This window comes from Seriola aureovittata, chromosome 7 (genome assembly GCF_021018895.1).
Source record: "Seriola aureovittata isolate HTS-2021-v1 ecotype China chromosome 7, ASM2101889v1, whole genome shotgun sequence".
In the NCBI taxonomy this organism is placed as follows: Eukaryota; Metazoa; Chordata; class Actinopteri; order Carangiformes; family Carangidae; genus Seriola; species Seriola aureovittata.
In genome coordinates, this window is record NC_079370.1 from 9,112,949 (window position 1) to 9,133,478 (window position 20,530).

A 20,530-nucleotide genomic window follows, 5' to 3' on the forward strand; every position below is an offset into this window, starting at 1 on the left:
CTAAGCATCTTCTGTTTTTACATGCCCTCGCAAATGTCCGATATTAACCTAAGGTCTTTTACTGTTGAGAAGCTCCAACGCTGAAGAAGCTGCACTCCATCTATGGCGATATACGCTGGGTTGGTACGAGGGTATGAGATATATACTGAAGTAACAAGGTCTCTGGTTGAACTCTCACAAGAAGGAGATGAGGGAAGTGAAGAAAAACCAAACAGCGGGCATCCGCCTCATACTCTGCTCTACAGGGTGCATTTGTGTGCGTGCGTGCATGTGTGTATGTTTGTGTGTGTGTGTGTTGTGGGTGTTTGTGTATCTTTTCTCCAGCAGGACCCCCAGATCAAAACCGCAACCCACTCTCCCTCCCCATGTCTCTCTCTTTCTCTCTCTCTCTTTCTCCATCTCTCCACCCCCTCTCTCATTAAAAACTGCAGGCCCTGGCTTCTAATTAAATCCCACTTGAAAAGTCTTAAAGTCAGCCTCAGATTGATTCAATTTGCATTTCTGAACAGAGAACATTGCCTAAAAGGATTAATAAATTGGACGAAAAAATGCCTTCTTTCTGCGCAACGCCGTCAGAGCTTGTAAGACAACATCCAAAGAGAAATATCCCCCCTCACCAAACGTCTATCCAACATATGCTCTTGCTTTCTCTCTTGCACGTCCCTCCCAGGATGCCAGCAGAGATGGGAAGTGTGTCTCAGGACTCTGTGAGTGTGTGCGCGCACGCATGTCCTCGTCTGTGGAACAAGCGCAGAGTCCTCTGAGGCACAGTCGGGAAGGAACACACGCAATCTGACTCTCACTGTGTGTACATGTGCATGTAGGTGTGTGCGCGTCTATTTATGTCTGCGTGTGTCTGGGTATTTGTGCATGTGTGAGAAGGGCGACTTTGTTGGAGCGTGCCAGAGCGCTGAAAGTGGCGAGGAGGCACAGTGGGAAAAGATCCTTGCAGTACTGTCTGTATGTGCAGGAACAGACCGCGATGGTGGAGTCATGCCATTGGCTAGTGGACACCTACAGCAACATGTTTGGAAATCCAAAAACACATTGCCAGCTAAGAGAGCCAGATTCAATTAGTGCGATAAAATGAAAAGAGCAAGCAAGACATTCCAAACAGACTAAAAACTGATACTGGTGCCAAAAGAAAAGAGCAAACACTAATATGAGAATTTACATTTGCATTGACACAATCTCAAAAAATTGTACATTTACAGGTTCTTTGTATATTTGTATTATGTGTAACTGTGGAACCGTGCTAACAAGATAAGAGGAAATTACTTCGAAAATTTCCTCTGATGACAGCCATTTGATGAATTTGCATCTGCAAATCAAACGGTGCAGTTTGTATAAATGATTTACATGTGCTTTGAGTGTGCAGAATAAGCTTTTTGCCAGGTTTTTTCAGTCTTTCAACCCTTAAAATATTTTTTAAAAATGAGGCCAGATTATCCTGATTATCTTGTCTGTAATACCTTTATCAAATACTTTATCAGGAGGCTACAGAGTCACATACTGAATATCCCTTTATGATTTCATAATCTTTGCTGTTTTATTGCATCAGTGAAGAACACCTTGGTACATATAGGTAAACCTTTATCACCTGTCAATTGATGCTAACCGCCTTTCAATTTTTCTTTCACAAAAACATTTCACAAGACTCTCAGAAATGTATCTGCTAATTGGTTTTGTGTGTGCAATTTGTTGAACCTTGGAAAAGTGGGATTTATAGTGGAGCGGTCTGTTGGATGGGACACATTGTCAGTGTTGTTATTTGCCAGTCAAACTGGCTTGTATAATGGCTGATGGACTTTCATAGACTGCTGGTAGCTCAGTTGTTGAAGCCTTATTAATAATAAAAGAACAACTACAACCATATGGAGACCCTGACAAACAGACAGGCACATATTATACAGTAGGATTGGCTTCACCGCACGTTGCTTGGTTTACCTATAATGACTAGAATACAAACACATCAGATACAGAATTGTTTGAAATGGAGTCAAAACCAAGGAGTTTTATGTAATAAAAGAGAAATGACTATTCTTTGACAAGTGAAAAAACTATAGTCATCACTGTAATAAAAGTTTGAGAGTTTTAAAAGGACAGTGAGTGGCAATGATGATAATAAGCAGGACTGTGCTTTGCTCAGAGGAAAGCTCACATACATCATGATGAAGTGAATGTACGAGGCCCTGCTTTGTATAAAACAACACTGACCCCTAGTGATATTAGTCAGAATCATACAGGAAGCGATTTGCATAATGTCTGTGTGACTGTACAACACACTCATGTCTCTGCATGAAGACAATGAAGACTTCAGTGTGCTGCAATTCTTATAAGAGCGTGTTTCAGTGGGTATATGTGAGTGTATGTTGTCTCTTTTTGTTTGTCTGGGTTTTTCGTGTCTGTGTGTGTGTCTGTGTGTGCATGTGTGTTCATAGGGTATGTGCAGATTATGTACATGTGTGTTTACTCCTCCAAATATGTAGAGTCTTGAGAGCATTACATTTAAGTACAGTCTGTGTACAGTGCATGTCCATGAGGTGTGTTTGTGTGTGTTCTAATAATGGTGCCTGGTGGACTGGGGCTTCCTTTGATGCGATGAAGGCCGACAGGCGTGAAACAGGTCCAATCAGGCGCGTGGGCGCTGCCAATTAACCCTTTTCACCGTGTGAAACCAAACATAATTGCCTGGGGTGCAGGGGGCCACTGGGCCATGGCCTGCCCAGCGTAGGCTGAAATGGGCATTAGCAGTGCTGCTAGGTGACCATTACACACAATTGAACTGCTGGGTGTTTCTTCAAATCACATAGTTACAGTTGCTACCAAGACCTAATTGGCATGGCATTACCAAATGGCCCCTATTTCTAATTTTCACACCTACACAATCTATCTGGAATATCTTTTGAGATATTGTACTGTGCCAGATTTATTACAATGCTGCAGGCACACTGTATTACAGTGATGTTTTGCTCTGATTTCAGTGTGGATTATGTTTGTTATATTTGAAATAAATTTCACTATTTGTAGATATTCACAGTGTTATAAAGAACTTAACTGGAACAAATAGTTGTTAATAAGTTAAGCTTTGTATGCACTGATAATCAAATTTTATTCATGTTATGCTCAAGGCAAATACCCCACATTTTTAGTCAGACACCCAAAACTAGAGCACAGTTTAAATGAAACTACACCAGTGCTCTGTGCAGCAGTAATGCGGCAATAACATTTACTGAAACTCCATTCTTATTTGTCTTCTTTTCATATTCTTGTGATAAATTATTGATCATGGTTATTAACACTGTTTGATCAAATTAGTGTTTATTATTAATAAGAGACTTTATTTCAAATGTAAGAGTTACATAAGAACTGCAAAACTCAGTTTCTGTAACATTCGTACTAGCAATTCAGCAGTCCCAGCAGTGCATGGGGGACCTCTGAAAATAGTCTGTTAGAAAGGATACAATACAATATTTTAAAATAAGACTAGTATGTTAACAGATGTTATGAACTTTTTTGTAAGATTATTCTATTTTGGTCTAAATAAATGCAAATTAAGTCATATTAAAAATTAAAACGGATTTTCATTAATAGTTTTACCTGAATTTATATTACTCTTTCCAAACATTTGTTGATGAATATCTGTCAATGTCAATGTGTTTTGGTAGACAAAAGGATATTAAAAAGTCTCCATAAATCACTGACCATTACAATTTCCGTAATAAAAACAAGCTTTATTGGTCAAATACTGTATGTTTAAGTGCAAAAAATAAATTTACAGGAAGATACACACAGACATAACCAATGACAACAATGTGCAATGAAGATAAGGAAACATAAACATAGTAGATGCATACAGTTTATATAAACAACAAATGGAACACTACAGTCACTGCTGCCCAAGCCAGCTCAAGAGATAAGTAATGTTTATTTAAATATTTGAATGTTGGTGAATATATCGTCAATTTTTAAACTTAAAAAAATCTGTCAGCATTGGGCTTAAAAACAAGCAAACAAGACATGCAACAACACAAAACTCAACAATAATATGTATACAAAACAGCACAAGACACAACTTACAAGGAATTATTATATTAATAAAAGTATCAAAAGGACAAGCAGATCATCCATGAGTACAGTTTTGAGTTGAAATGATCCTAGATGTTTTGCTATTGCAATGCAAACAGATAAATGATACCCAGGATATTAGATGGATTATTTTTATTTACCCTGGGGTAAAACTGGAAAATGAATCTAAATTTTGCTTTTCATATTGTTTGAAATACCGTGATTTGGCCACCAGGAGTCGTTGATTCCCCCTGTCTCCATCCCCCGGCTCGCTCGCCTGCCTGCCTGACTGACTGGCCAACAAAAAATGTTGGCAAAACACCCCCTCCTCATCGTGTAGAAAAAATGGCGGACAAGCGCTAAATCCACATCAGAAACAAACACACACGTTACAAAGCAAGGTAAACATCCTCGGATACACCGAGCAACGTCTCCTTTTAGGCTCGGCTTCAGCGTTGAGCCCAGGTTAGCACAGGCCAACCTGAGTGTGCTGGTATGCTCCCGTTTTGCTAATGCTAATATTTATAATCAGGTCAACGAGCTAGCGAGCCACCTAGCATGCTAAGCTAGCATCCTGGACAGTGGGCATGTCTCTGTGTAGCCGTGCGTAGCATAGCATGCTGGATGTGTTGTCTGCGCGGCTGCACTGGCTGCATGCACGCCTGACTTTCATTTTGTAATATTATTGATGTTTTACACATTTGGCGTTAGCATTAATTTAGTCTCAATCCTAAATAACATAATTAGCGCTGCTGTCACGTAAATGAGCATATAGCGCTCATGCAAATGTAGCACGGGAGAGGGGGGGTCCCCATGTGTTGGCTTTGTGTTTTGAATGGAGCTCAACAAATTCGGGCAATGTAAGACGCGAGGTTTTGGCTACAAAAGGAAACATAGCGTCTCATATAGATGTCAGACATGTGGTAGTAGCTCGGGGTCGAGTTTTGAACACTCATTGGGTTAGCAACAGGAGGAAGGTGTACCTGCTGAGCTCTCTAATGCTTGTCGTCCTGTCACTTTCCCAGACGGAAAAACAGGGAGCGGGTCGCTTTAATTTGGACGCCATCCCCCTTGGCGGAGGAAAAAGGCGCACTTCTATTGAAAAGAAAATCATCCGGAGGGGAGAGACGCTGCTAAACGGTTATGAAGTTTTAAGGTAGGCATGTTTGTATGAACAGCACCCTCAGTAAGTTACATTGTGGTGCCTCTCTGTCATTGCTTTTACTCGTTTGTCTACGTTAATCAATTTGTAACAGCTCTCAAATAACGCTTGGATGTTTTATCGGCACATTCAAATATTTGGTAGATGGTTAACAAGTGTCGCTGTTTACTGTGTCAGTACTAAGTCATGTAGTTCCTCACACAAAAGTTGGTGAATATTTAAAAAGCTTGTGTATAGTTTCTGTCAATGCTACCTATTGCTGTATCGCAAATAATATGAAGTTTGTGTTTTATGGACTGCATTGGAGCGGGGCCACCGTGGGACTGGATAAACAGCCACTTGAAGCAGTTGTTTATGTCACTTTGACCCGTTGACCTGTATGTTGTGTCTGGTTGGTAATGCTGGTGAGCCCACGGTCTGGGTTACAGGGGTCACCCAGCCTCAAAACATGTTGCCCTTCTCTAAACCCTTGTTCACAAATTGATAATCAGAAAGTGTGTTAACATTCACCACAGTCATTTTTAACATAATGGGCATCACTTGGTTTTCTATAATCAATCAGGAATATGTGTAATTAATTGACCATGAGATTATTGCATGGAAGTGTTTAATTAAAGTTGTGTGTAATAGCAATACTTGCAATTTGAGCTAAATATCACAATCATTTTCAGAGAGCTGTTTATTCATTTTTATTTAGATTTTGGAAGCTGTACTTTTAGATGCTGCTGAATGTTTTTAATATTTTGTCCTCTTTGTTTCTACCAAATACTGTCTTCATATATTGTCAGTACAGCAAATATTTTGATCATACAATGAATCTTTAAAGCGTGAAAAAGTAAATGGAATCCATATGTAGTGCATGGCTGGTATGATCTTGGGCCTCTTTGTTGAACTTGCCCCTGTCTGCCTCCTGTGACGACCCCCTGCCTGCCATGAGGTCAGAAATCCAGTGAGCTGCAAAAGATAACAAGGACAGCTCTCTGGTTTCCCTTAAAACAAAGTAGTACAATTTACATATGGTATCTTAACTTTGGGGTCTGAGTACTCCAGAGTTTTTATTGTTACGATCAGTTATTTGACTTAATAAAAGCTATTAGCCCCTTGACATGATTTTTTTCCCCCTGTTATGCCCTTAAATAGGTTTAAGGTTGGATAAATTCACAATGTCTGACAGTATTTTATATATTTATTCTTTTATCAGTTTGTTCCAGCTCTTTATTTTAACTATATGGTGTTTATCCTGAGTTAAATATTCAAACCTGAGAGAAATAATTCCCCCAGAATTAAGCATGACATATTTGTTATTTTAGAAAAACTTTGGGGTGACCCCTAGAAGACTGTTGGGCTGTTCATCATCGCCCTGCATTGACCTTGTCCTTTAAATGTGCTAATTTAATTTATATGACCATGTTTTTTATGGCGGCACTATTGCATCAGATGCAAATAATTTAGATGCTGTGTGATTTCTCCAAACTTCAAGGTGACATACTGTGTGTGTTGACTGAAATTTAAAATAAAGTGATGAAGGAGACACAAAAAACAAGAGTCACCAAATTGCTTACACTAGTGCATGGTTCATGCGTGTATGTTTCCTTGTCTTTAGAGTGGAGGCCACTGTTGCATCGTGAGCTTGGTCAGTATTGTTGGAGCATGAGGAAACCTGTACCACAGAAAGGTAAGAATTTCTTGTGCCACTCTTACTATGATAATGGTATTGCCCCCCAAATATTTGTAACAAACAAGTATACCTAGTTTGCAGGCCAAGTTAGAATTATGACACATTTTAGTTTGACTTCATTCCAACCGTTCCCCTTGTTTTTCAGTGTGGGCAGATTCATACATTAGCTTGTAATAGTCCTATAATCCCCTACAATGGGGTTGGGCAGGTATTGCAAGGTATTGACTGATGAGAAAATCACTCCTAGTTGAGAGCTTATTCTGTCTTTCTTGGCTCCTCCAGCTATAGAGTGGAAAGATGCCAGAAGGATCAAGCACGCCCGGAGTGGACGGCCCTCCCGGGTGCCCTCACAGTACCAAGGTAAATAATGTGTCGCAGCCATTGATATATGAAGTAACTGGGCAACACCAACAGGAAACTTTGCCCAACCATTGCCTCAGCGTTGTTTCATTAATCATCAAGACAAAGTTGGCCACAAATGTTGATAATAGATTTTAAGCCCCATGTCTCTTTTTGTTGCCTTCTGTCTGGGCTCAAAAAACACTGCAATAAAATTGATATATATAATTCAACTAAATATTTATAGAACACTTACATAATGTGATTTAACATGAACATTTTCTAACTGTTCTTGTTCTGTTCTGTTCTGTTCTGTTGTAGGGCACTTCAGTTGGGAGAAATACCTGAAAGAGACCGGCGCTGCTGCTGCACCTGCCTCATGCTTCAGACAGGTGAGCACATTTCTTCCCCCACCTCTGTTATTTCTTCGCTATTCTCCACTTTAACATTTGTCTGTCATCACCATCTAGAGCCTCACGCCTCCAGTGAATGAGTTCAAGGCAGGGATGAAGCTAGAGGCCCAGGACCCACGAAACACCACGTCCACGTGCATCGCCACGGTGGTGGGCCTGACAGGCTCACGGCTGCGGCTGCGTTTGGACGGGTCTGACAACAAGAACGACTTCTGGCGCTTGGTGGACTCCTCAGAGATCCAGCCTATTGGCAACTGTGAGAAGAATGGAGGCATGCTGCAGCCACCACTCGGTATGGACACACACACATGAAGTCATGAAAACTAAATGATTCATTTCAGGAGTATCTTTTCTCCTGTTCATTTGTTTGGTTTTACCATTTTGTCCACTAGATGTCAGTGACTGACAGCACAGATTGTCAATGTTTCATGGTATGTCTATAATTAACTATAAATAACTGACACAGCTCATAAAGCCACCTACCCAGGACATTTCTGTTTTGAATATCCATGTGAAAAGACACAAGAGCACTCTATAGATTTAGACTGTGGTGTTGATCATTTTTAGGGCCGCAAACAAGTCATTATTTCCATTATTGATTAATCTGCTAGTTGTCTTTTTGATTAACTGTTTAGGCTATGAAATGTCAAAAAGTAGTGGAAAAAAATGCACATCACAATTTAACAGACACCAAGATGACATCATCAAATTCATGTTCATGTCATAGTCATAAAAAAAATCGAAAACCAACAAATTAAAATTCTCTTCCTGAAAAATGACTGAAACAATTAATCAGTCGTAGATTAATTAGTTGTAGCTTAATTTTCCAGCCAATCGAGTCATTGATGAATCATTGCAGTTTTAATAGTTTTTCCAGTTTGTCCATGTCAGCCTCATCATGTTCATTACACAAGCCTTGACTCTAAAGCTGGTAAACATATAACAACAGTTGTCATCATCTTCTTCAGGTTTCCGTCTCAATGCGTCCTCCTGGCCCATGTTCCTTCTGAAAACACTAAATGGAGCTGAGATGGCACCCTCACGTATTTTTCACAAGGTACCTGTACAAGGCTCACAAGCTCAACACACACAAAAAATAGCTGCTGTCCTGTTTCATGAAGAAAACAAATATATTTATTTAGTAGTCATTGTTAATTGTTTTGCTAGAGTAACTCCCATCATGTCTGGTAGATTAAGAAAATCACCCATTGCGAAATTTCACCAGAATTTGGTTGATTTTTCTCTACATCCCTGGTACAAATGAATGAACAGATATTCACACATGCCAACTTCCATACCTGACCCCTTTCTTTCTCTCCATGTTCCCCAGCAGGAGCCTCCCGCCCCAGAGCAGAACTCCTTCCAGGTGGGCATGAAGCTGGAGGCGGTGGACCGGAAAAATCCCCACTTTATCTGTCCGGCCACAGTGGGTGCACTGCGTGGGGTCGAGGTGCTGGTCACCTTTGATGGCTGGCGGGGAGCCTTTGACTACTACTGCCGCTACGACTCACGTGACATCTTCCCTGTTGGCTGGTGTGCCCTCACCGGAGACAACCTTCAGCCACCTGGCACCAAAGGTATGAACCTTAACAGTGGGTGGGAGATTTTATGAAAAAGGGTGTGACATTTTTGTCATTTTTTTGACAAATAGGATCTGTGAATCCAAATTACCAAAAAAATATATCATCTCACTTACCTTTAAACTGCCAGAAGGAGCATACACACACACACATGTATTTTTCTGATGTCACAATTGGGAGCAATGTGTGACCATTTGTGTAACTTTCCACCTTCACTCATACAGTCAGCTGAGTGAAGGTAAGAAATGCCTGGCTTTTTGTCTGGCATCTTGGATTGTGGTGGGTCAGAACAGCTATAAACACTTTCGGTTCCCAGTGTGGTCGGACACCACATCTTACAAACTTGTTCTGTTTGAGTAGTTGCTGGTATTGTGCTACGGCTCTCTCAGGATCCTGCTTGTTCTGCAATACAATGGAGGTACATTTTCTTGTGGTCACAGCATTAAAAATGGCGTTTGAAAAAAAAAAACAACAACCAGTATATACAGCTGTTCCTGATCTAAAAGTGTTTCCTGTACCATCCGTAAGCTTAGAAGGTAGCCAAAAAAGGGCAGATAAAACATTGATAAAGCATTTAATTTCACTTTTATTTATCATAATTCTGATTAATAAGAATATGAATGATAAGAATAAGAAAACAGTTGAGAAGTAGCCACTGCTGTGATGTACAGACGAGAAGCTGTGTTTCTTTCAGCACTAAGGAAGCGAGGAGAAACAGGGAGACGATGTTTGGTTCAATACGTTTTATTGGTGATTGATGTTCAAAGACCATTTTAGTAATCCAACCTCCTGTGGGGAACAAATACACCTTCATATTCCTGAGTGCTACGGTTCATACATTAGTTAATTATTATATTTTATGAACATGAGATGTTGAAGGCGACACCCTGTAAATTTGGATGTATTATGATTGGCTGTCAGTGTTTCAGTCGTTTCACTCTGAAAGTGGTTCTAACGATATCATTGTCGTTGTAGTTGTGCTGTGAACTCCGGCATCCACTTGAGTTAGAATGATTTTTAAAACAATATATTTATAGTTAACTTTATAGTTATCGTTCTTGCTGTGGACTTAAGTCTTAGCAAAAGTTAAACTTTATAACCTTGATAAATGTACTGTTTATCCCTGACCTGTGTGTTGTATTACATTAGACTGCAAAGATGATACTTTTAATTTCTCCACCCACTCTATTTTCAATATTTTTCAATTTTCGAATTCAGTGCAAGACAAGTTGATATATTATCATATTTTCTGCTTGTACACCAAGTAAAAGAGAGCATGTTTTTGAACGACAGTGAGTGGTAGTATTAGCTATTGCTTCTAAATCCAAGACTTGTTGCAGAAAAGCAACCGGTTCGCCAAAATAATGAGGCAAATTTCATCAACATATTATACTGCAGTTTTTACTGTTGCTTTTTATGGTATTTATGGGTTAGGTTGGCGCACCGTGGTTAACAGTGTGAAGTGATGTGGATGCATCATCTGCCTGAAGGCATCACGTTGAACAGTTGATTAAGTCATCAGGATGAGTTTGCTATTTTTAATTCCTAATAGGAATCTTTCTCCAAAGATCATATTCTTTTGAACTGTGTTTGCAGAATTGACTTCCAGTGTTAAACTCGTAAAATGTCTGTGGTTTTGCTTGCATGTGTGACATAATCTGACAGTGAACAGTACCACAAAGCTTCTTTGTTTTTTTCCATTTAGCAAATAAGGCGGTTTTCTTGTTGTCAGTCAGTTGTCTCTTAAAACTGGAGCATTTCAGAAGTTGTTGCCATACGAACTTTTTCAACATGGGGACCAAGAGCCAGAACCAGAGCTGAGAACTAGAGGAAGCAAACTGTTATACAAGAAACATAAAAGGAGTGGATACAAGGGTTATCAGCCATGAGGTCAGCTGTACTCATCCACAGTTTGTGAAGGAGTGGAAAAGGAAGGAGGGAAATGGGGAGGCAGGACATGTCTTTGTAGCCTGCTAGTGTTTTATGAAGGCCTGGCACTCACCCAGTTGGCAAAGTCGGGGCATGACGTGGTTGAAACGAGCCTTGGTGCCCCCTCCACAGGCCTCTCGTTGGCACCCTGGCTAACAGGGTCTGATTAGACACTCCGGAGAGAATTGAGTTAAGAGAGAGGACAGAAACGAAGAGAAAAGACAGACATATGCTGTGAAAGGTAGAGTGTTTACATTGTCAACAGATGGTGGGAGGAGAGAAGAAGAGAAGGGAGGAAAAAGACAGAAAGGAGGAGCAACGCAGAGGGAGAGTGGGAGAGGAGGACAGGGCAGGAGGAGAGGGTGAATCTAAGGACAGCTGCACAGACAACTACACACTTTTGACTTTCCTTTGAGCCAGAGAGGTGAGTAAAGATGAATGAAATTACAGAAATGCAGTCCGAGTGATAGATTAAAAGCACTTGGGAAGATATCTTGCTGTAATATGAGGTTGGCAGTGGTGGCTTTGTGAACTCAATGAACTCAGTGCACTCAGAGGAGAGGGAAAAAACAAGGGTTGGCTTGTTACGCGCTTGTTGGGCTGTATTTACAAGCACTGCCATTTGATCAATGAACATCTAACCTCGAGCTCTGTAAACCTTTTAAACATATTATCTACGAATTGTCCAATCTGTGGAAGATCAATCAGATGTCTTGTTTTTTTTTGGTTTTTTTTCGTAGCTTCACAGGGGCTCCCCTATGAAAAGTAGCAGTAGCCGGCAGACTGAGCTTTGCATTGATTGGTGTGCCTGTGTAAAAGTGTGTTTAATAAATACAACCCCACGGGCCGAGACCTGTGTTAATGAATGTGGCTGTTCCTCTCGTAAATCTGTCGTGGGTTGATCCAGGATGAATACCAGTGTATTTTAGTTTGTATATGTTAGTGTGTGTGTGTGTGTGTGTGTGTGTGTGTGTGTGTGTGTGTGTGTGTGTGTGTGTGTGTGTGTGCGTGTGCATGTGTGTGTTTGTTTGTGCAGGCTTGCAGGTGCATGTGTAGCCAGCAATCCTGGCTATACTGTGTTTCTTTTTGCTGTGTGGTTGTTTTTGCATGCATACATTCTTGAGGTTTTGCCAGCTGCAATAGATCATAAAGCGCGCGTCTTAGTTGGTTGTTTTTATGTATTTAATTTAGGCTTTCTCTTAATGTTATAGCATGTGCTTTTTCCCACTGTGCCACATGTGATTTCTGAAATGCTTCCCATCAAGACAGGAAGGGTTTGTGTTAATGTGTGGGAGTTTGAGATATACATTCTAAGACTGGCTCACAGCTGTCAGCAGGTTCCTTCTTTATGAGGGTTTATTCCTCGGGCTTTTAAGGTGTTCACACATTTCTCCTTTTTTATTCTAGCCACAAGGGTCTTGAGGGTAGGTCAAAGGAAAACCGTCTTTGATTATCTATGTCCCTTCCTCTTGTCCAATAGCTTTCTGTCCTTGGTTTTTCCTCTGCTTCATCATGTTATGTTTGTTACAGTTAGCCTGTTTGTCTCATTTCATAAAGCAAGACTACAATGATGTATTGTACCCAGCATAATGATATACATTTACCATTTACTTTTACCATGCAGATGGTTTGGGTTCATTTTCTCAGGTTTTGAGACTTGTGATTTTATGGGAAAGGAATTTTATCTGTGGTGCTTACAAAGAGAAGGTAGTGTGATTAGCATTAGCAGTTTATTGATGCCATACTGCAAGACAGTGTGTCATTATCATTGCTGCATGTATTTTTTTTGGCCCTCCATTAATCCATGTAGAAAAATCTTATTGCAGTGAATTTCCCAAGAGTCTGATTTCTGTGACCTTCTTTATATGCAGAAAAAAATCCAGCTTTCAGTTCACTGAAAGGTTAACATTCACAGAATGAGCAGAGGAAGCGAATTGGAGTGTGCACGTCTTGGTGTAACCTCTCACCCTCATTCCTTCTCACTTATGCAATTAATGAGAAAATAACTACTCTGACTGTGCAAAAGTGATTACATTTCATTTTACCCCCTTTGATTAAATGGGAAACCTGGAGCTATAATTCTTAATTTGTTCTTTTTCACTGTTATGCCATAGCTTTTTACTCAACTCCCATATTTCTTGTGTATTTGTCCATCTTTGTCCATGCAGTAGTGTTACCCAAGAGCCTTGGGGCGCTGACAGACGGGAGTGTGGAGAGCCCAGCCATGCACCCCACCCCAACGGTGGGCAGACCTCCAGGTCAGAGAGGACGGAAACCAGGCCGCAGGAAAACCAAGGTCACAGGGCCCTGGGGTCAGAAGGCCTCAGGGTTGGGACCACAGAGCATTCAGCCAGGCAAAGACCTGGGGCCCATCAAGATCCCCAAAAAACGAGGGCCCAAGCCTGGCAGTAAGGTAGGCATGAAGGTTTTTAGAGACTCCATCAGGGACGGACGGATCCCTTCAATTTCAGCGTCAGTTCACCCAAATGACAAAAAGCATATATTCCCATTTACATCTGATGATGAATAGCCGTTTAGATAGTTTGGGTTTTATTTTCCCAGGTTTTGAGATATTTGTCAGATGTCTGCCTCTTCCCAATTACAGTGCAGGGAAAAATATTTGGCTCTATGGTGACAGTTTCTATTCACAGTAAGGCTTGAGGATTATCGAGAGTAACTGGGACATCGTTTCTGGAAAGACATGTTGGTTTGACTTTTTCATGCTGCGAGTACCACAGACAAAATACCATTCACGTCCATTATATTGGGATGGCAGAAATCTCAGAGGCGAATATCTCAAAAGTATCACAGCATGAACAGTTTGCCCCTTTTGACTCTGTGTCTCCTTTGCTCTTTGTTTGCAGCTGGGCTGGGCAAAAAGAGCTGGCTGGCTGGAAGATGCTATGGCTGGCCCAGGACGGCCAGTGACAGGCCCGGGGCGAACCAGGGGAAGACTGCCTGCCAACTGGGCACAGAGGATAGCTCTGCAGCAGGCCCAGAATCAGGCAGAACCTATCAAGATCCCAAAGAAAAGAGGGCCCAAGCCTGGCAGCAAGGTAGCTGTCCCCGACATACATATAAACACAGGCATTACTGGACCGCTGAATATTACATTATAGCATTTGGCGGTAACCTATCAGATATACTTGTTACAAACCTCATACATCATCTATTAGCATCTCAGGAGTCAACAGCATGTATTGTCCAGTGCTCACCTTCTTTACTTAGACAAGTTGGTTCATTTAAAAAAAATGAATGATAAATAACTATTGTATTAATATATTACATCTGTTGATAAGCTTGTTATGTATATCTCTACTCTGCAAAATCCCACTCTCGTGTGTTCTTACTACCTTTCTGACGAGTTAAACTGGCCAACACCTCAAGAAAATATGTTTCAAAGTAGTACGCAAATTGAAAAAGGGTCCATCTTTCCACATGTTTATTGTGTCTTCGAGGAAAATGTATAAATGAATACCATCCCGTGTTTTCCAAGTAAGGCAGATTGAGCTGGTTTCCATTTCAAATGAACTGGGCAAAAACACAGTGGTTGTACACAGCAGTTGTTGGCAGCATCTAGTTTGTGTGCTGGCAAAGCAGGTAGCTGCACTCATCAGGCCCCAATAATGTACTGAGGAGAGATTAATGGAAATACTTGGCAGAGTTATGAAATTTCCTTTTGATCTTTGTTTTGATTTCTGATGTTACAACACAATGGCACTTTGTTTTTTGAGTTTGAATATGAAGATAACAACTAAGTGCAACATAAAGAGTCACATTTGATGCTGTATTATGAACTATTCATATCAAATGTCTTGATGGTAATGAACCAGTAAAAGCTGTAAAATGTCTGAATGTGTGTGTTTGTATCCAGAGAAAACCACGCGTGGTACCTAATCCAGTCCCGACGTCTCCCACCAGCAGTACCCCAGAGCCCGACACCAGCACCGTGCCTCTGGACAATGCCACCATCCCCAACTCTGCACTACAGGCTCCCACAGGTATATGACGTCCACAGACCTAGACATGCTGCCCATTATTATTGATGGGTTTTCCTGTCTGGATTGTTCAGCACATGTTTTAAACTGTGACTCATGCTGTCACACACTGTCACTGCCTCTGTGCTTTTTGAGCAACATAGTCTGACAGATACAGATCATAAAGATGTACAGTAGCTTGGTTTCACTTGACACTAGTGAGTAAGCAGAGCAAAAATACAATACCTGTCTGTCATACCTGCCAAGCTTTCTGTGATGCAGAGAAACCTGCCAAGTATTGTGAGTGATATAAGAGTTTCTGCTCCTATATTTAATACTTTGAAACAAGGTTTAAAGTCAGCAAAGTGGTGATTTGATGGATTAAACATCTTCGGCTTGTTGTTCTGTCCTGTAGTGTGTGTGTACCTAAACAAGTACGGCAAGGTGGGGCCCCATTTGGACCAACGGCGTATCCAGCAGCTCCCGGACCACTTTGGGCCAGGCCGGGCCTCTTCAGTGCTTCAGCAGTGTGTCCAGGCTTGTGTGGACTCTGCCCACAACCAGGGCACCGTCTTCTCTTGCCTCAAATCTGGCCAAGGTGGTGAAATCATCTCAGGTAGGGGTAACATACTGTGTTCCAGTCCTTCTGCAGAAAGTCCTCAAGAAACAGCGTTTTAATGGTTGTGGTGATATCACATCTTTTATTAATTATGCTCCATTAGAGCAGGACGTTGTGCTGTTGTGCATTTATTTATTATTTACTTCCCTCAAAAAGAAGATCTTGCCTTGTTTAGTGTAAATACAATTTTAATAGCATACATAAAATGTGAGGACCAGAAAACCTTTGAATAACTCTCTGAAAAACCCACTCTCACATCAGTGAGAGTGGGTTTATTCATTGTTTACTGTACATGTCATTGAACAGCACATGATTTTCTGTTATTTGCCTTGTTTGTCCCGTGCAGCCTACTTTGAGCAGCAGCAGCACACCCTGACCCTGCCTACAGTCAGCAGTGTCACCTACGTTCTCCGTTTCCTTGAAAAACTTTGCCACAACCTTCACTGCGATCCTCTGTTTGGCAGCCAGCCTGTAGCCAGAGGAGGCCTGCACTACAACAGTCACACATACACTACAGGTGAGCACTGCACACTGCTCTTGTGTGTTCACAACTTCACTTTGATAATATTCTGGAGGCTCTCATACCATGTTTGGTGCATGCAAATACCAAATTCATCATCATTTACAACAACTGTGTTGAACTTGTCCTTATTATTAGAACGGGATATGTCTGTTGAATTTGAAAACAATTTAACAATAAAACAGACTTATTACATATTTATTAGATTAATGACATAATGAACCAACCTTTATGGCAACGCTAGAATTGGTGCTTTAATTGTGTTTTATTTTTTTGTATGTAGTTGATTTTAGGAGATTAAAAAAGTCCCTACAGATGAAGAAAATCTGCCTTATTCATGTGGAGATGTCGCTAGTAGACCTCCTAAGAAACAAATCTTGAAATGCTCAAGGGAGAGGTGCAACATGTGCCTCCCCTGAGCATCTGTAGACTATGTTCTACACAGCTGCACAAAAGGAAAATAACTTGTTGTAATGTGGGAAATTTCATGGCTGGAGTTTAGATTTCTTGGGAAGATGAATCAGACATGAAAAGAAATTGTGTTGGATACAGTCATACTGACAATAAGCTACCTTTTTGAAGTGGAGTACAAAATGAATGAAATATGATGTTCATTGGCAAGCCGGTTGCTTCGAATGCTGACACACGATGCCAACCCAAACCAATTCCATTGCTTAAGAATTTACATATTTGACAGGCTCTGTGTGTCCGCTACTCGATTTGTTCTCCTCCGTATGTGGTGCTTTTAGAGAGGAGGAGTTTTGGTGACAGCCTGACGACGGGCCCAGGCCGAGGCACCAAGAGGTTCCTTCAGAACTACAACAGTCCCCTTCCCCAGAAACTGGCCAAAATCCCCCGGCACTCCACTGATGGTATTTTTGTAATCTTAGTCATTTTATTAAATCTACCATGTACGTCATGCCCAATGCGTTTGGACAATAATATTAATGTTAGTCAGAGGACTGTCATGTCTGGATGAATGTTGTTTCTAGCTAGTTTGCTCACTCCGTTTTTAGTGATTGGCTTTAATTCCACTATTAACAGTAATAATTTATTTTTCCTACATACCAGAGGTTAATATGCCAGCTGCTGTGCACTCCCACAGATATGGCCAAAGCCACTTTGTGCTTTGCAGGATCATTGTATATGAGAGGTATTCTGCTCCTGGCTCGTAAATTTCTAATTTTTAAAATGCCTTTGGATGGTATTTTTCTTTGTTCTTTTGTTTATGAGTAAAATAAGAATTAGAAACGGACTCAAACCAAAGGATTTCACTGATTAGATAACCTTTCCACTGATGTGTTATAATATTTATTTATTATAATCAGTGGCTCTCAACTGTAATGCTGCACCATGTTTTATATGAGACCTTTTATTCTGTTAATCAACTGCTCTGAGTTGTCCAGTAAAGCCTTATATAATCATATAAAAGGTGCTTGTAAAACAAAAGAGGCTCTTGGCTAAGGAGCAGGGGTATTAAATTCTGGGGCAGGAGGTTAATCATTTAATCATCTTTCAATTTCCTTAGATTTTAATTATGTTAATGGAATATTTGAAGAGATTTATGTTAAAGGGCAGTGTCCCCTTTTAAAAGGCCTTCCACTTTTACAGAAGGCCAGAACACACTCAAATCACTGCAGTTTTCTCAGAGGGTTACAGACATCTCTGTAAAATATTTTTTTAACATTCAGTATTTTTTGGCTGGTGGTCTCTCTTGGTATTTGGGATTGTTTAAGTATCAGTGTGTTGATTTATTGTTCCCAGGCGAGTCCTTCATGGAGAACAGTGTTGCCGCATCAGAGCACTTAAAGAAGAGCCCTCTCTCTCCAAACTCTACGGGACTGCCGCCCGGACTGAGGTCTCCCTCCAAGCTGCTGCATCACAACAACTTTACAGGTAGGAAGAGACACTGATACAGTAGTTCAGTGTAGTGATATTATAATAAGTGGGCGATTTAACTAAAACTGCCCTATATTTTAAAAAAAATAAAGAAAAGTAAAAGAATGTGGCCATGTTGCTTCTGATAATGCACAGTGGTTTATCGTACTCTGACATTGGTCATCATCATCGTAAGTAATCATGGCGGCTTTCATTTTATCTCCGTGAGATAAACAGCAGAAATACAGCTTTACAAATCAGTCTACCAGGAATGTGCGCTTACACATATTTGATCGGCCAACATAGCACTTTGCCATATGGTGACGCTGCATATTTTTTTGCTGGAGCCTTCTACATGGATACCCGAGCTGTGACACCGGAAGGCCGCATTCAAATGAATAAGGGACCTGCATTTTGTTCATGCAAGGCAGCTGTCTGCCTGAATGCGTCATAACACCTTAGAATCAGGAGAATCACTTTGAATGAACTGTAAGTAAATAGGCTTTTAACCAATACAGTTTTTAAGACTCATAATGATAGATTTTAGCACTTTTGTCACAATATGCTGTTTGCTAGAAATGTATATATTTGCAAGAGGAATAATGTTTACAGACTGTTGGAATTACTTACAGTGGGTAAATAGTGGGATATTGACCATAAACAAGTGGATGATCCTGTTTTACAATTTGTGTCCGCACAGACGGATGTGCTCACGCTTGTCAGGGTGTACGGTCTGTGTGGTTATAAATATAGCCCTCCACCGAGGCATTCTCAGACATGGGCAGATGAGGAAATGTAGGGAACGCCAACCCTCACAGCGGTGATGATGAAAGAAGTATAATTTGAGCTTTAGTTGTTTTGACAAAACAGATAAAGCAGGATTTACAACTCCATCATATCAGCACAGGACGCATAGAAGTTAGATTTATTAGATTAGCTCACATGCTAGAGCAGCTCTACCAGTTGTTACTTGGTTAAGATGTAGTGTTTTTTGTGAATTATATTTTGGTGTTACAAACTCAAGAGTGTTAGTGCTTGGTCATTTAGTGAACCCTTGTGAAAAATTGAAGTAACATAACAATTAAGCAGATGAAAATGAATGAATCTGTGTGTGAACTTGTGCCTCCTCAGGCTCAGGCAGTTTCCGGGAGAGCCCGAGGCCCAGTGGTCAGGACCCCAACCTGTGGACAGTGGAGAATGTTATGCAGTATATCAGAGATATCGACCCAGTGCTGGCTCCACATGCTGACCTTTTCAGAAAACATGTATGTATTCACTCATAACGATGAAGATGCTTCACTGTGTTTTGCTTTAGAAAATATAGACCTAAACATTTTTCTCTGAAACTTCAAATACACTTTTTAGCTTATACTATACATAGGTTTTTGTTTCGTACCTTTGCTACTTTTACAAAATTGAACTTTTTGGACCGTGCCAAATAACATAAAATTTCTTTCACTCCTCCCTCCCTCTGCTACAGGAGATTGACGGCAAAGCACTCCTGTTGCTGCGCAGTGACATGATGATGAAATATATGGGCTTAAAGCTCGGTCCCGCCCTCAAACTCACCTTCCACATCGACAAGCTCAAACGGCCTTGAGGAGGTCAGACGACCAGCAGCAGCCTTCCAAAGGACTTAACTCCAGCTCCACCTCCCTGTTCTGGGATCAGTATATAATGCACTGCATATTGGACATATACTGACCATTTACATGTAGCAGCTTCCATCAGACCACCATATCTGGTATTACATACCCCTGTCCTGACCTCATCCAATGAGGAATGTCTATTTTGTGTAGCACAATCCAGCCCTAAGGCAGCATGGGATACGTAGGATCACCCACTTGTCTGACATCTGTTTTGCATTTCAGTATAACTTGAAGAGTCAAATGTGGCCATTTTAACTGTAAAAGGCTTTTTTTGGCCTGCTTTTATTATGTTACATTTATTCTGTACATTTCATATTTTGTACTTCATGAATATATGGTATTTTTGCCTTTTTCAACGGTTTGTGTTGGATATGCTAAAAGAAAGAAAACCCTAAAATAAGAAAAGAAATCACTACATTCATCCCAATAGTTGGGAATGCTTCTGATTAATGTCTCTGTTTGAGGCGCAATTTTGCAACTACAACAATATTATGGGGAGAAAAAAAAAACATGTTTTATGAAAGGAAAAAAAACTTTATTCTGAAAATACTGCCATGAGGAAATCTGTTTCTTTTGTCTTACTCTGGATGTTGTTTACAATGCCTTGTCCTGTCTTTGTTATTTGTACTTTTTTAATTTTTTATACTATATTATTAGAGTTCCTACATGGAGAGCCCTATCATACTTAACATTGTTCAATAAATATATAATAATTCAA

The 20,530-nt window shown here is 40.5% G+C and overlaps 1 protein-coding gene across 4 annotated transcripts in view; it reads left to right on the top strand.

The window, feature by feature from the left end:
* LOC130171794 (polycomb protein SCMH1) overlaps positions 1-20,530 on the top strand; it is a 56,761-nt gene extending 36,231 nt beyond the window's left edge. The window contains exons 1-17 of one of the 4 annotated variants that reach the window (XM_056379961.1): positions 4,322-4,469; positions 5,094-5,224; positions 6,834-6,905; positions 7,191-7,268; positions 7,569-7,639; positions 7,718-7,952; positions 8,629-8,717; positions 8,991-9,237; positions 13,338-13,582; positions 14,034-14,225; positions 15,044-15,170; positions 15,562-15,762; positions 16,112-16,282; positions 17,035-17,157; positions 18,050-18,181; positions 19,295-19,428; positions 19,644-20,530. In XM_056379961.1, coding sequence (XP_056235936.1) covers positions 6,881-6,905; positions 7,191-7,268; positions 7,569-7,639; positions 7,718-7,952; positions 8,629-8,717; positions 8,991-9,237; positions 13,338-13,582; positions 14,034-14,225; positions 15,044-15,170; positions 15,562-15,762; positions 16,112-16,282; positions 17,035-17,157; positions 18,050-18,181; positions 19,295-19,428; positions 19,644-19,763 — 2,190 coding nt within the window. In that variant the 5' untranslated portion in view covers positions 4,322-4,469; positions 5,094-5,224; positions 6,834-6,880 and the 3' untranslated portion in view covers positions 19,764-20,530. Of the gene's footprint in view, positions 1-4,321; positions 4,470-5,093; positions 5,225-6,833; positions 6,906-7,190; positions 7,269-7,568; positions 7,640-7,717; positions 7,953-8,628; positions 8,718-8,990; positions 9,238-13,337; positions 13,583-14,033; positions 14,226-15,043; positions 15,171-15,561; positions 15,763-16,111; positions 16,283-17,034; positions 17,158-18,049; positions 18,182-19,294; positions 19,429-19,643 lie in introns of those variants that run through there. The other 3 variants (XM_056379963.1, XM_056379962.1, XM_056379964.1) reach the window with 3 other exon arrangements.